This window comes from Eptesicus fuscus, chromosome 4, assembly GCF_027574615.1.
Source record: "Eptesicus fuscus isolate TK198812 chromosome 4, DD_ASM_mEF_20220401, whole genome shotgun sequence".
Lineage (NCBI taxonomy): Eukaryota > Metazoa > Chordata > Mammalia > Chiroptera > Vespertilionidae > Eptesicus > Eptesicus fuscus.
The window spans coordinates 107,263,432-107,279,095 of NC_072476.1; the positions used below are offsets into that span (position 1 = coordinate 107,263,432).

Sequence of the window (15,664 nt, forward strand, 5' to 3'; positions counted from 1 at the left end):
TATCCAGCATTTCAATCTCTGTTGTCTCTCTTCCTGCCCAACCACTGTCCCCAATTCTCATTCATTCTCAACTCAATCACAACCTGCCATTCCTCTCATCCTCACTGTAACTCCTTTACCTACAGGTTCCCATTTACATCCTAAATGGCAGGATCAAGCATTTTTCAGTCTTCATCTCACTGTTGCATTTCTATCTCACATGTTGTTCTCTATCTCCCTCTTGAAACTAATTCCGAAGATTCTTCCCATACTCCTGTCATCATTTATCCTGTCTTCCCCACAAACTCGTTTTCCTCCCACTATGCCTTAAACGTTGGTAGTCTGCAAGTCCCCCCTTTGGCTTTGTGCTTACTCTACAGCTTACATGCTGATGAACCAAATGCAGTCTTGGCACCCTGAAAGTGTCATGCTTGTGCACATTCCCACTGTCTGGACATCACCAGAACAGCCTGCAGGTATTCATTATCAACATATTTAAAATAGAACCTAGTTGCCCAACGTAGAGAAACCTGAGAGCTATCCCGATGCTTGTTTTCCTTTACATACTTCAAGTCCTGCTATTTTTATTTCCTAAATACATCTGCAGTCTCTTCATCTCTACTACCATCATCACGCTAGTTCTGACTCTCACCATCTCTGAGACTACTGCATTTGTGTCTTCTTCTCGATAACCCTCAGATCCTTTATGTAGCAGCCAGAGTGAGCTTTCATTAATCCCTTGCATAAAGTCCTGTCTACACACTAAAATTTAAGTTCTCAAAATTGTATGCTTCTCTCCCTACTTTCTATAGCTTCACTTTTTGATACTGCACCACCCACACCCTGGTTCCTCTACCCTGTATGGTCTGCACATTCGAATTCCATCCCCCAACTCCCCATGTAACCAAACATTCGGATGATCCAAATATACACAAAAGTAAATACAAAGTTTTAAAAATAAGCTCCCGCAGAACATGCTAAGTGATTTTATTTACCAAACTTTATGTTACACTTATTTAAAAAACACATGGCTTCAGACTATGTCTTCTGACTTCAAAGTTAATATCCTTTTCACCAATCCCCATTTTAGCCTTTCTACATCAAGCCAAATAGTAGTTAAAAAATAGGACACATAAAATATTGCATTTTACCTCTCCATTTATCAAACAGGATAGTAGGCATCTCAAAATCTGAGGATATAAAAGTGGATCTTTTGAAAAGGTATAAAAGAACTACAACATTTAGTCATTACATTCGACCTTTCATAGGTGACCGAGTAAGGACTTGCCAAATGAAAGCTTCCTAACAAGAGCAACTGATCTGGGAGATGAGATCCCGAGGATGCTCCTGGCTCTGGTACTGAGTAGATGTGTGGTTTGTAGATACCAATTCACCTCTTGGAGCCTCAATTTCACCTTCTTAAAAAGAAGGGTTTGGTACTATGCTGTATGCCTGAAACTAATAAAAAAATTTATATATATTTTAAGGGTTTGGATTAGAAGCTTCACTTAACCTATAGTCCATGGATTTCCAAGTCGTTATACATGGAACTAGGGTGTCAGTGATCATGAATCCTTTGTAATTGTATGTAGTTCTGTGTATGGATTTGTTCAGCTTTATTTTTTTTTTCTTTGAGAGAAAGGGGAGAAGGGAGAGAGAAAAACATCAATAGAATCATCCATAGGCGGCTGCCTCCTACACGCCCCCCAATGGGGATTGAGCCCACAACCCAGGCATGTACCCTTGACCAGAATCGAACCTGGGACCCTTCAGTCCACAGGCCGATGCACTATCCACTGAGTCAAACCAGCGAGGGCCAGATTTTTAAGGAGAGATTTCATTAGATTCTCAAAGAAGTTTGTGAAATTTGGTGGTTAAGACCTTCTGGTTAAGTGGCTTCTCGGATTCCTCATATGATTCTATAATATACAGGGTGGGAAAAAGTAGGTTTATAGTTGAGAGTATGCAGAACAGTTTATTCTTGTATTAGTTTCCATACAAAAAACTGTAAACCTACTTTTGCCCCAACTTGTATTTTTTGATACTATGAAATATGGAGATCCCCTATTGGTTTAGCTTTTATGACAAACATATTATAATTACTTTGTCTGTTCTTTGTTTCAGGATCTAAATCTAATATGGGTAAGCTCTTAATTATAAGCAAGTTACTATCAAGACAAACTTATACTGCCATGTCCTAGCAGAAGAAAGGCTATTGTTGAGGGTGAATACACTAAGACTATATGACAAGTAATAATTAAACAATGAAAAAAGTCACAAATACAAACATAAATGCAAAATTCCATTTTACAAAAAAAACTGTAATGCCTATTAACTATAAATTACAGCCTGTAATCCACTTATTTCAAGCAGTTGTTAACATCAATTTCTGACTAACAGATCTTGAATCACAGGGTAACGTTATTTAAACTTATTTCCTTACTTTAGTTCATCTTTGTCTGCATAGCATTTGCCAACTAAAATTCAAAGGATTAAATGTTTATCACCTTCTTTCTGAAAACTGAACCTACCTCACTTCATTAAGTCCTTTATGGTACCTCTGTCCTAGTTGTGCAGGTTCAAGCACAATGCATGAGTTTGGAAGAGAGACAACGTCTCTCAAACCTACAATAAATTAATGTAAGAAAAAGGATTACAAACCAGAAAACATCTGTTGTTCCTCTATTTAAAATCAACCACTTTCTTAAGAATCCAGAGACAAAACAATTTTCTTCATGAAAAATTTGCAAAGAATAAAAGGTAATGAAGAAACCTATAGATTAAGACGTAAAAAAAAGACATTTTGAGAAAAGTGAACATTTGAACACTTACTGTTTTTTTTATGTCAAGTATTAATATTTAAAGATGTATTTATAAGTGAAATAATATGGGATTTGTTTCAGAAAAACATGAGGGAGGAGTGTATGGGGCATAGCTCAAATAAGTTTGGTCAGAAGTTCAGAATGATTGAAACTCAGTGACGGATATGTGGTGGTTCCATAACAAAAAGCCAAAATAGTTTACAAAATTCTAAACAGGAAAAACATTGTGTGTATACTGTGTGTAATTTGAGCAATGAAATAATATACGATAGAGTCTTACAAAGGAAGGGTGGGTGGTATGCAAAACACATGGGATTTTATGACCATTTGGTCAATAAACTATGCAAACTTGAATTTGGTCAGTGATCTTTCTATCATACCAAATTTACATTTAACTGTTTCTCAGATAGGACCAATAGGACAAAAAGTGCATTTAGAAAAATCTTCAAATAAATAAAAACAATATAAATGTGTGTAATAATATGCTTTCCATGACAAAAATTAGCTAAGGGATTAAATAAACTTTAGTTTTAAAATGAGATTTGCAAGGCAAACAGTGAAAGGTTCAAATAAGTAGGATTTTTGTAGTGAAAATTACTGTTAAGCGTTTCAAATTACATCATTTCAAATGGATGACCTGATGGGTTTTATATTTTTGCAAAAGTAATGTTCTTTCCAGTTTATATCAATATTTCTGAAGATGCAGGCCACTTGGACATCGGAATAGTAACCAGAATGAGTTCCTTGTACAACTAACAATGGTGTGTGTGGAACTAGCTAAGTTTACTTCCTAAACGAGCATAGGATAAATACGCTTGCTCTTTATAAGATCTACATTGCACAAAACATTTTGACTTACCTGTGTTCATGATAGACTACAGTCATCAAAAATTGCCTGTGTGCTTCCATTACCTGCTAACAATGGAAATACTCAACATTTGAACAGAGTAAGCTATATATTGTCTCTAAAACGTCTTTCTTCCCCTAGAGTTAACTAAACTCTGTTCCTACATTTGTATTTTGGTATGGATTTTCTTAACTACCCAATTACTTGTCAAAATAATAAATAAATAAAACACTAAATTTTCATATTAATAAAAAGGTACTTGAAAATTTTTATATAAAATATAACATTTTCTTTTAATATCAGTCAATAAAGATATGGCTTACTACCTCAACAAACTATAGAGTAAGACTGAACTTTGTAAATCTCAAATATACTTGGAAAGTTCAATTTTGTGTATCTGACAACAAAACCCCTAACTTAATTTTGTGTTAAGATCCCAAAACTCATATTTGAGAAATTTGCTTTCTGAAAACTTTGGTTTGTATATTTAAATGTTAAGTCTTGTGTTATATCAACATTTGGCTTATATTAACAGCTAAAATATTGTAACTTAGAATATATGGAAAATTCTTAAGCACAGCAATTCATCTGTGACCATCATCTATGATACAGCCTTACTACTATTGTGTGCCTAGTTCCTAATGCTCACTCAAAATATATCCCCAAGTAGATACAATTTGAAGATCCTGGTTTCCTTTCAATAAGGATAATCTTCTTTGCACTTGATATTCAATTAGCTTAGAGTAGTGAGATGTGATTACTCCACCCCCACATTTAAATCTCTATTATAACATATACAAGCAAATTATTGAATCCTTCTGAGCCTCAGTTTTCCTTATCTACAAAATAGGGATAAAATATCTAACCAGCAGAATTTTTGTAAGTAAATGACAGAAGGCATGATTACATGTTAGGCTCGTGGCATTCAAAATTGGCTTTTTTACCCACATCTTTATTCTTCAGTATTCTACATGCTGGACTTTATATTCTTATATACTTCTTAACTGGTATTTTACTCTCTGATAAATCTTATTGTCTTCATAAGCCACTTCAAATCTTTTGCTGATAAAACAAATTCCACGGGGGAAAAAAACCCAATCTAGTTTTGTCCCACAGAGCTCAGTTTAAAAAAATAAATATTACCACCATGAAATAACTAGAAAGAAATTGAAGCATACAAAGAATAAACTATAGTTTCTTTTTATATCAAAATGTACTCTTGAAAATGTGTTTGGCACAGTGCTAAATCATATATAGTTAATACTAAATATTGCAGGATACAATAAAACCCTGGAGTTAATTGTTTACACCCTCTATGGGAATGAAAATAATAGATACCAATTATTCAGAAGTCAGCCTATACAAACTATATAAACAATATTTTATGTTTCGCTTTGAAAACCAGTGATATAATAAATTTTACATAAAAGACTGCAAAATAATATAAATGGATTTAAACAGATCTTTACAATAAGAAATTCAAATGGAAACAGACAAGTAACAAAGAGAAGTAAAAAAATTTATTGCAGTATTCGCTCCACCAGATTGCCTGGGGATCCCTTTTCTTGTATTGTTTTCAGGGTGACCTAATACATCAAAATCTACATTTACAAAAACTCCTTCTGCAGATAGGTCATAGATACTGCATGCTTTTTTCCAACAGAATAAATTATATATCCAGGAGGTTCTGCCATTTTACAGCCTGGAAAAAACAACGCTTCCCTGGAGACTGGGCTAAGCTAAAGAAAGCCATCCGCTGCTAGGGTCAACTCCAAGAACACTTTATTAAGAACATTAACAGACTAATTTCCAACATTCACTTGTTTATTTTTTAAACAGAAAGTTTTTCCAAGATATAAACAATTTCTGTTAAACTATAATACAGTGGGAGTAAAAATGAACTGAGAATCTGTTTCTGCTGCACAACAGCGAAGGGAGCTCCCACAAAAATGTTTGCCCAACATTTCCTTCTTTTGTTCCTGCATCCCAGGTTCCATTCTTACTCTTCATAAAACTGATTTTTTTTTTTTGCCAGAATGTTGATATTTCAAGTTTTTCTGCCTTTTAAAAAAATTCCTGTAAATTTGGCTGCATGTACAAATTCATTAGCTGGAAGTCCCATCCTTGGCGGCATACAGGGATCGTAAAGTCTGAACAACTTTATTAGTCAGCTTATTAGCACTCGTTAGAGCAATTTTTTTGTAAATAATGTCTGACTCTTTAATAGTGTCTACCCAAGGCACCAGTTTGCGGCCATCGCGGCGCTTAGCCTCAGTCCAGGAGCCGCTGTAGGAGCCTGCCATCCACTGAACACTGAAGCCACTGCTGGTTTTCTGTACTACTCTTGCAATTTGTGGTCGATCTTTGTACTTTGGACAGCAAATAGCGATGACATCCATGACGTCAACACTTTCATTCATCTGTGCTGCCAACTCCGTAGAGTCTGAATTTCGTTTTGACCTTCTCAATGACTAAAACATTGGGAGGGGGGAAAAAAGACCAGGTGTTATACAAAATAATTTTAGTGAAATTATTGTTTTTATTGCTTTTAATCCCTTGACGCCGGGAGTTGGGATTTCCCAGCACACTTCCATTGCCGGCAATGAGACGCACCGTGACCGCCAGCGCCAAGGGGTTAACATATACTTGTAAAACCATAAAACTCTTAATTTGTACCCGTGTCTTTACTCTTATTGATATATAAAATTATATATACATATGAACCATAAAGCTACATAAAACTTAGCAACAATAAAAAAGGATAACACACATTAATACAATCCAAATAAAAATTAATAATCCTTTATGCTGATAAATCTCATTTCTGTTTTTTTTCTTTTTTATTGTCTTTATGTTAAACTTTCTACAAAAGAATGTATAAATGGTTAAGTAGAGAATCTATCTACAAAATGTTTTCTCTTATAAGTATTACATTACTTGGTGTACATTTAAAAGACTGACATATATAAGCACATAAAAATCATTTTACGTAATACGCTGCGAAATACGTTGACTCCTCCTCCGCCTCACCCCTGAAGTGCCTCCTCCTCTATCCTCCCCATCACTTTCATCATCTTCTGTCTCTGCTGCTGCATTATTTTTAGGGCTGCCTCCTCCAAGCAGCGAGGTAATTGCTTTGTTCCGAGCATTTGTGCTAGCTGACACCTCCCCTTCTTCTTCCTCTTCGTCAGGGTCCAGATGTTCCATGAGAAGTTTGAACTATAAAAATAAGGTATTAATTTTGAATTTAAAGTGAATATTTCAAACAAGACAGTCAAATCACTAAATGTTCTTTTCTTTAAAATCTCCCTCCCCCCAAATGGGCCCTATAGCCGGAGTTTGGTGTGGGAAAAATATATTTTAACTATTGCCCATGTCTGGGGCTGGCAAGCATTTTCTGTAGAGTCAGAGAGTAAATATATCCATCTTTGCAGGCTATATAGTCTCTTTCACAACTATACCATCGTAAAAAATTTACTGCAATAAAATTTTCACAACCATCGTAGTGTGAAAGTAACTACAGACAATACATAAATGAATGGGCATGGCTTTTTCAATAAAACTTTATTTACAAAAGCAGGCAGAGGGCCAGATTTGGACCGTAAGTTAGAGGTGGCTGATGCTGGTCCAGTTATCAAGCAATCAGCTGATTAATTAATAATGATGGATATTTTAAATTTCTCTACCCCCTTTGTGCTCTGCCAAGTCAAGAGGATACCAGAGGAAGCAAAGGATGAATATTAAATGAGAACTAAAGTAATTTTTTTACTTAGAGTATACGAATTACAGTCTATGAATAATATGAAAACTGTTGTGTATGTTTCATTTTTGGTCAAAAAAATTCATTATTAGTTATGTTTAGCTATCTGCTTTAAGTAGAATAAAACAAAACCTTTATTTTTTAAAATAGTCTCTAAAAACATTAAACATTTTTATTGTAGTGAAATTCACAGAACATAAAATTTACAATTTTAATAATTTTAAAGTGTTCAATTAACTCATTGGCATTAAGTATATTACAATGTTGTGCAACTATTACCACCATTATTTCCAAAACTTTTTCAGCAACAGAAACTAATACTGTATCCATTCAGTAACTCCCTACTCTCAGCCCTGGTAAACTCTATTCTATATTTTCAGTCTCTATAAATTTTCCTACTCTTAAAGATGATTTAAAAGCACATTTAATACACAAATACATACTTGTTAAGTGAGTATAAATGAGAGATACACAAACGTACATATATATACTTCTGTAAGAACACATGAAAAAATAGTGATATTGGCTGCCATAATAAAGAGGAATAGAATGGCTAAAGAGGGTAGGAGGATGACTTTTCATGATTTTTCTTTTTATAAAATTTACACCATATAATAATCCATTGAATTAAAAAAAATACATAAATGGGCATGGCTTTTTCCTAAAAACTTTCATTTTCACCAAAATAAAATTAGTGGTGAGCTGGTACTTTCTAAGAACAAAAGTGAAATGGGAAAGCAAGCTTATAGAAACTCCTTAAAGCCAGACAGAAAAATAATCCTGACAGTTCATGAAGCTTACTTTCAATGTAAAGCATAGCTAACTCACTCCCAAAATGTACTGAAAATGAAAGCCATTATTGTCCTGGTCAGATAGCTCAGTTAGTTGAAGTGTCGTCCCGATATACCAAGGTTGTGGGTTCAATCCCTCCTGGTCAGGGCACATACAAGAATCAACAAATGAATGCATAAATAAGTGAAACAACAAATCCATGTTTCTCTTTCTCTTTTTCTCTCTCCCTCTTTCTAAAAAAAATAAAATAATGCCCTATCCAGTTTGGTTCAGTGGATAGGGCATTGGCTCTCAGACTGAAGGGTCCCAGGTCCGATTCCAGTCAAGGGCATGTACCTTAGTTGTAGGCTCAATCCCCAGCCCTGGTCAGGGCACGTGTGGGAGGCAACTAATCAATGTTTCTCTCTCTCTGTCTCTCTTTCTCCCTTCCACTCTCTCTGAACGTCAATGGAAAAAATATCCTTGTGCGAGAATTAACAACAACAAAAAATAAATACATTTTGGTTTTACTACTCACATCTAGATACTGTTTTACTATACTCCTCTTCACATCCTCAGTGATTTTGGAATTAGCCATATCACTGCGCAGGAAGTCCAGTGTTTGTTTGGGATGAAAATGAACTCCTGTTTTTCGGTTTATCGCTTTATCATACACTTTTGCAGATTCAGATGGAGAATATTTCTGAATTTTACTGTTTGGGAAAATCAAACCATTAACTAAAACACTTTCAGGCAGTTACATTTAAATTGCTTCTAGTTAAAGTTTATTTACTAATAAACTTTTTTTCATACAGATTTTAACCAGTGAACTTGTATACAAAATAAATATAATTTTAAAAAGGGAAGTAAATATATAAAGGCAAAGATTAAAAATAATAATATTCTCTTGTTTCTCTCAGTATGTGTCTTGAATAGAGGCATCATTTAAATGAGAGCAGTATATCATGTCTACTTCTTAACACCATGATTGTGATTATACAAGAGTTTTAATATAATTACTCAATACCACCCAACTGGTTTATCTCCTACCTTTTTACCCCCCACCCCGAACTATTTATTCCCTACACAGCAGCAAGAATGATTGTTTACAAACCTGTTTCATTTTAACAACTCTGATTAAAAAATCTTTCAACTCCTTAGCACTGCCCCAATACCTTATTAGGTTTTAAATTACTTTGCCAATATTTAACATCAAAATACTTGTCATAAAAATCTGGATTATATAGCTTCTTTTGAAAGAGTGGAAGCTGTGGCCACACTGTGCCACTCTTTTCCGTGGCAACAAGCTGATGAATATCTGAACAATATCTGAGTCTTTAGATGAAACATGCTCTTTCCAGTTTGCCTCTGACATTATACCAGGTCCACTGAACTCATTTCAGTATCTGTCCTCTATGAACATATGACTTTGTGATTCCTAATGTAAGCTTGCAATGAATGTGGGATATGACCACAATTCCACGGGTACAGGTGGAAAAGAGATACCTACAATGACTAATAGTGAATAAAATTACAGGGCATTCACAATAAATAGTACTTTTCTCTCTCTTATAGAGTGCATTAAAGACTGTTTGGTTCTGAGGGAAGGATGGGGGTAAGGGGCAGAGATCAACCAAAGGACTTGTATGCATGCCTATAAGCCTAACCAAAGGACACAGACACCGGGGGGTTGGGGGGTGAGGGCATGAGTGGGGGCAAAGGTGGGGGGGGGGGGATAAAGACACATATGTAATATCTTAATCAATAAAGAAAAAAAAAAGACTGTTTGGTCCTGTTAGAACTTAGTCTAGTTGGTCCACATCTATTCTTTATTCATAGCTCTCTAAAAACTTAAATTTGCAATCTATTTTAAGATTAGCGTAATTCTCTAATAAGATCTTTTTAAGGAGCCCTAGCTGGTTTGGCTCAGAGGATGGAGCGTCGGCCTGTGGACTGAAGGGTCCCGGGTTCGATTCCAGCCAAGGGTACATGCCTGGGTTGCGGCTTGATCCCCAGTAGGGGGCATGCAGGAGGCAGCGGATCAATGCTTCTCTCTCATCACTGATGTTTCTATCTCTCTCTCCCTCTCCTTTCCTCTCTGAAATCAATTAAAATATATATATTTTTAAAAAGATCTTTTTAAGGAAATCAACAAAATAAGTCCTTTAATTTATAATGCATTATTACCAAGTAAAAGAATGCATTTTTCCTGTTTGATAATAGATTGAACAAATTATGGTTTATTATACAACAAAATACTAGTCATAAAAAAGAGCATTTTTAGTATTAAAATAAACATGCAATCAAAACTGGATTTCATAATTTATGATTTGAACAAAGTTTTTTCTCTCCCTGCTTATGTAACCTTACCTATCAGAAAATCCACAGAGATTCTTCAAATGTTGTTTTAACATCAGAAGCAATAAAATACCCTGGGAAACATTTGCAAACTCAATTAAGGGAGCTGAATTTTCTGGCAAACATTTCATCACCGAATTTATATCATCTTCTGCATCTGAGTCTGAATCTGAATCTACACGTTTCCGTGACTTCCGAGGCCTGGAGACTTCTTCTTCACTCTCGCTTGACTCATTTTCCTTACTAGGTGAAGGTTTTCTCTCTTTCCTTTTGTCTTTTACCATAGACTGAAAAAAAAAAGAAAATTATTCTGTTTTTTTAAAAAAACAAAACAAAATACCACTATCAAATACACATATCTGCATTTAACAGCTTCAAAAGGCATCTTCACATTCATATTGTATACACTGAAACCTTCTGCCTTTCCATAATGACTGGAGGTGTAACCCTTGGGAGAAATACTAGGTTCCAAGACTAAATAAAATCATATGTAATCCACTCCTCCAACACCTCCCCCTTCCCCCCCGCCAAAAAAAGGACTTCTTCTAAAATATCATTCAAAGGTTAATAATTTTCTTATAGGAAAGTAATGAAATAAATTAGTTATAGAAGTGTGAATTTGGCATATAAGTGAACCAACATAGATAAAAAGCAGTAATTATAATTTAACTGGGTGAATACAGTAGGCTTGAACGCCCCCAGCTTTTATTCAAGCCTTCCTTTCAAGAATTTTTCCATGCCCTGGGTAGTGTGGCTCAGTTGGTTGAGCATCGTCCCATGCACCAAAAAGTCGCCAGCTCAGTCCTGGTCAGGGTACATTCCCAGGGCTCGATTCCCAGTAGGGAGCATGCAGGAGGCAGCCCATCAATGTTTTTGTGTTTTTTTTTCTCTCTCCCCATTCCTCTCTCTAAAATCAATAAAAACATATTTTTAAAAAAAACTTTTCAGCAATAGGCAATTTTTCTTCAATACTTAAATGGTTTCTTTGTACTTTATGAAACTTACTTATTAAAAAAAAGAAAAGTCAGTTGGGTTTAAGAGAGGGGAAATATTAGATAACAAAGCAATTATTCAAAATGCAACTGTTAAATAAAATAGGAGAAACATTTATAAGCATATGCACAATAGTAAGTGAAGTAAAATAAGATAACACAATAGTTCAAGTTCCTGGGAAATTAACTTTTCCAATTTCAATGTGCATATTAAACACCTAGGGATTTTGTTCAATGTGATTTTGTAAAATGAGATCTACTTGTATCATCATCAGGTACATAAAAATATTCCAATTAATTTATAAAAAATTTACTAGGTGCTAACTATGTGCCCAGTGCTACAACAGGTGCTTTTATAATTAAACCAGCTACACTTACTCCTAAAAAACCAAGAAAGAGAAGATATAAGGTTTATAACAAACTTAGTAAAGTTTTAGGTACACAATATACCAACTTAATTATGATGCTGGTTTTCAAGAATAAGGAAATCAATAGTATTATACATTTCCCGTATTTCTTTGTAAGCTATATCTCTTCCAGGGTACTTTTGTGATCTACAGCATTACCAGATTTATAGACTAGCAAGGTACTTCACAACGGGGTTTAAATGAACATATGAAAGGACACCAAACAATTAAAGTGAGAGAAATAAAGGAGTGGGAGGGACGGCATCAACAGAACAATCCATATATACAGGTAAGTATAGTATTCCACCCAAATAATCTGAAATGGAATGGCTTTAGGTGTTTCTTAATAGAAATGAAATGGCAACCCACTTCCTCTCCCCAATTCAAGCACTGCCCAGATTTCAGTAAGTTCATTGAGAAAGACTTTATATACCTGTGAGAAGAATAAAAAGAATGAGAAACAAACAGTGAAAATAGCATGCTGGCACTTGGACACATACACGAAGAATAGCGATGTAAGTAACTTACCTCCTTGAATGACTGCAGTAGGTTACTACCAGAAACTGAGAGTGTAATGTCTATGTGATGCATTATAAACAGCGGCTCTTCCTGTGTCTGGTATGGAAAACAGGCTAGATTGTCTGCTATATACAAGAGCATATTCACTTCTGTTTTCTGTAAATTAAAAAAAAAAAAAAAAAGTACACGTTTAGTGGATAATCTAGAAATCCATCCAAAAAGCCTTTTTAGAAAAAATATTACATAATACTTTGATCTCAGTTAATGTTTCAGAGAAAGGGGGTGAGGGGGGAGGAAGGGTAAGAAAAGGAAGAGGGAACAGAAATGGATTTTATAAAATAATCTTATCATTTTAAGAGATTTCACGACTTACACTATAGTACTTCAAGAAGGGAAGAGGTGAAATTTTTTAGGGCATCCAAGTGGAATTCCCTTTATGTTCTTACTAATGCCCTGGTGCACGGATTCGTGCACACTGAAAGGAAATTAATTAGAAGGTGGCCGGCGGGGCGGGACTGGGCGAGACGGGCCAGACATGCCCTGGAGCCAACCTCCTGCAGTCCCTCCCTGGCCGGCTGCACCTGGGGTAGTGCCAGGGCTCAAAGGGCATCTGCGGAGTGAGCGGGGTCCCCACCGGCAGGTGGGGTCCCTTGGCCTGGCCTGCAGGGATTGGGCCGAAACAAGCTCTCCAACATCCCCCAAGGGGTCCCAGATTGCGAGAGGGTGGTTCTCGGGTGACGCACTTCGGAATCGGGCTCCCTCCTCTCTGGTTCCGGGGTGCGCCAACTGAGAAACACCACTGCCAAGTCACCACAGCTCGACAGCTCCTGCACTGAGCGTCTGCCTCCTGGTGGTCAGTGTGCGTCATATCTACTGGCCGGTCAGATGGTTGGACGGTTGCTTAGCCTTTTATATATATAAATAGAGTATATGGGATCTTCATGATAAACCCATACCACATTATCAAAATTATATATATAAATTCATAATTATTTATCATTGTGATTCTGAGTGCTTAACCTATATGGAGAGCAGTTACACACAGTTTCTGCCCTCAATAGGTGGTAATTATAGTACTAATATGTGGGTTAAAAACTCCGCACAGTTCATGTACTCATAAAACACCTACAGTTTCCTTCATAAATGTAATTTAGAATATCAGAGTCCTTCTGACGGTGCTACCAGTTTCACACTAGAGAAACTGAAGTAGGCACAACTTAAAGAAAAAAATTATGGTTACTACTAGTGGTTTGCTTTAAAAAGAAGTAACAGAGACTTTCAGCATTCATGATTATACAGAATATAAACTGAAAGACATGTTAACATTTAAGTTAACACATTTATAGCTTAAAAAAAAATGATAAAAAAACATTCTCTCCTATCATCTCCCCTATCCTGTCATCCAAACAACAGAAAACTCAATAGCACAACAAAAATCCCACAGGACAGATGGGATATACTTGCTATTGGTGTTCATGAGACTCTTACTCTATTTTTGGTTTTTAAATATGTATCAACACTTACATGTTAAAATTGGGGAGATGCAGTCATAGAACCCCACCTCACCTATTGGTTTTAATGCTGACATACACACACACACACACACACACACACACACACACACACACACACACATTTATCCTCCTAAAACGAAAAATGTTCAGGACTACTCTGAATAAACCTTTAAAAAGAACTCTGAAATTCTTCAACTTGGGCCATAAAATAAGTCCCATACTGCTCCTTCCTTTCAAAAACCAAATTTCTTAAAAGAATAGTCTTGAGCTACTCCTTCCAGATCAGCCCTACTGTTTTTAATTAAAAACATACTTTTGTGCCTCGCTGCTTGAGTGTTTCTGTCCACCAAATAGCCCACCCTATCTTTTTACTTCACATTCTCCTGGCCTTCTTAGCAGCATGAACATTCCTATCCACCCTTTCCTTCCTGAAACCTTCCCTTTCGTAGTTTTTCCTCCACGCTCTTAGGCTATTCCTCTTCTATGTTCTTCTCAAACCAACTCCTTCTCAAACTGCTTTTAGCAACAATCCTATTATTTTTTTCAAATGCTCAGCACAAAAACATTCCAGTTACCTTTGACTATTCTTTTTTAAAAAATATATTTAATTGATTTTTTTACAGAGAGGAGGGGAGAGGGATAGAGAGCTAGACACATCGATGAGAGAGAAACATCGATCAGCCGCCTCCTGCACCCCCCCCACAGGGGATGTGCCCGCAACCAAGGTACGTGCCCTTGACCAGAATCGAACCCGGGACCCTTCAGTCCGCAGGCCGACGCTCCATCCACTGAGCCAAACTGGTTTCGGCTTGACTATTCTTTTTCATAGTCTTATTTAATTTATTCCTCCCTCACAATGTTTCTTTCTTTTCAGAACATCAGAACAGTTTAACCCATTACCTTGAAAGTGAAGACAATGCTAAAACATGTGTTCCTAAAAAAAAAAAAAGTGTGTTCCTCACATTACATTTTTTCTTTCCTACTGTCGCCATAATAGATTATAACCTCCAATGTGAACACAATGCTAAAATGCTCTTGGACACTTTCACTGTCTATAAGATCTTCCATAAACATGTCTCACTATGAACTTCCTGCTCCAAATAACAACCTACTAATTGTTTCCCACATATTCTTATCTTTGTATCTTTGTGTTTTTACCCTTCCCTTAAATAGTAAATCCATCTAATCTAATCTTCAGTAATTTGTTCCTCCTTGGACATCCTTTGTTGGAGGTGGTAATAAGAAAGTACTGCAGGATAAGAGCTGGATTTAGTACTTTACATGCTAAGGTGACAGAACACAAGCCGATGGCACACAGAAGGCAATGAAACCACATAGGAATGGAGTTCAGGTGATAAGGAATAGAGCAGTATCACTGATACCAACCACCTGCTACTCAGGATATGCTAACCTTAGCTATTTTCTATTTCCTTTATTTTGTATGCTATCTCCCTAACTGGAAGTAAGATTCCTTATTGGCAAGAACACTGTATCATATCATTTTGGACTCTTAGCACAATATCCCACAGAAAATTAAAGCTTAATGCTGATGATATGATGGTGGTGGTGATTAAATTATATCTATTTCTGAAATATATGTTTGTAATATTTATTTTGTAAACTTTATATGGGCACATACCACATCTGTCCTATTTACTACTTTATGTTCATGTCCTAGTCCAATGGCTACCAGAC

At 36.0% G+C, this 15,664-nt stretch overlaps 1 protein-coding gene across 1 annotated transcript in view; it reads right to left on the reverse strand.

Moving 5' to 3' along the window:
* Positions 1-5,153: 5,153 nt before the first annotated feature.
* The window catches only part of NIPBL (NIPBL cohesin loading factor), a 182,181-nt gene continuing 171,670 nt past the window's right edge, over positions 5,154-15,664 (reverse strand). The window contains exons 43-47 of the mRNA XM_008155585.3: positions 12,465-12,611; positions 10,550-10,824; positions 8,718-8,892; positions 6,679-6,867; positions 5,154-6,119 (exon numbers count right to left, since the gene is read on the reverse strand). Of these exons, the coding sequence (XP_008153807.2) occupies positions 5,754-6,119; positions 6,679-6,867; positions 8,718-8,892; positions 10,550-10,824; positions 12,465-12,611 (1,152 nt within the window). The 3' untranslated portion in view covers positions 5,154-5,753. The remainder of the gene's footprint in view (positions 6,120-6,678; positions 6,868-8,717; positions 8,893-10,549; positions 10,825-12,464; positions 12,612-15,664) is intronic.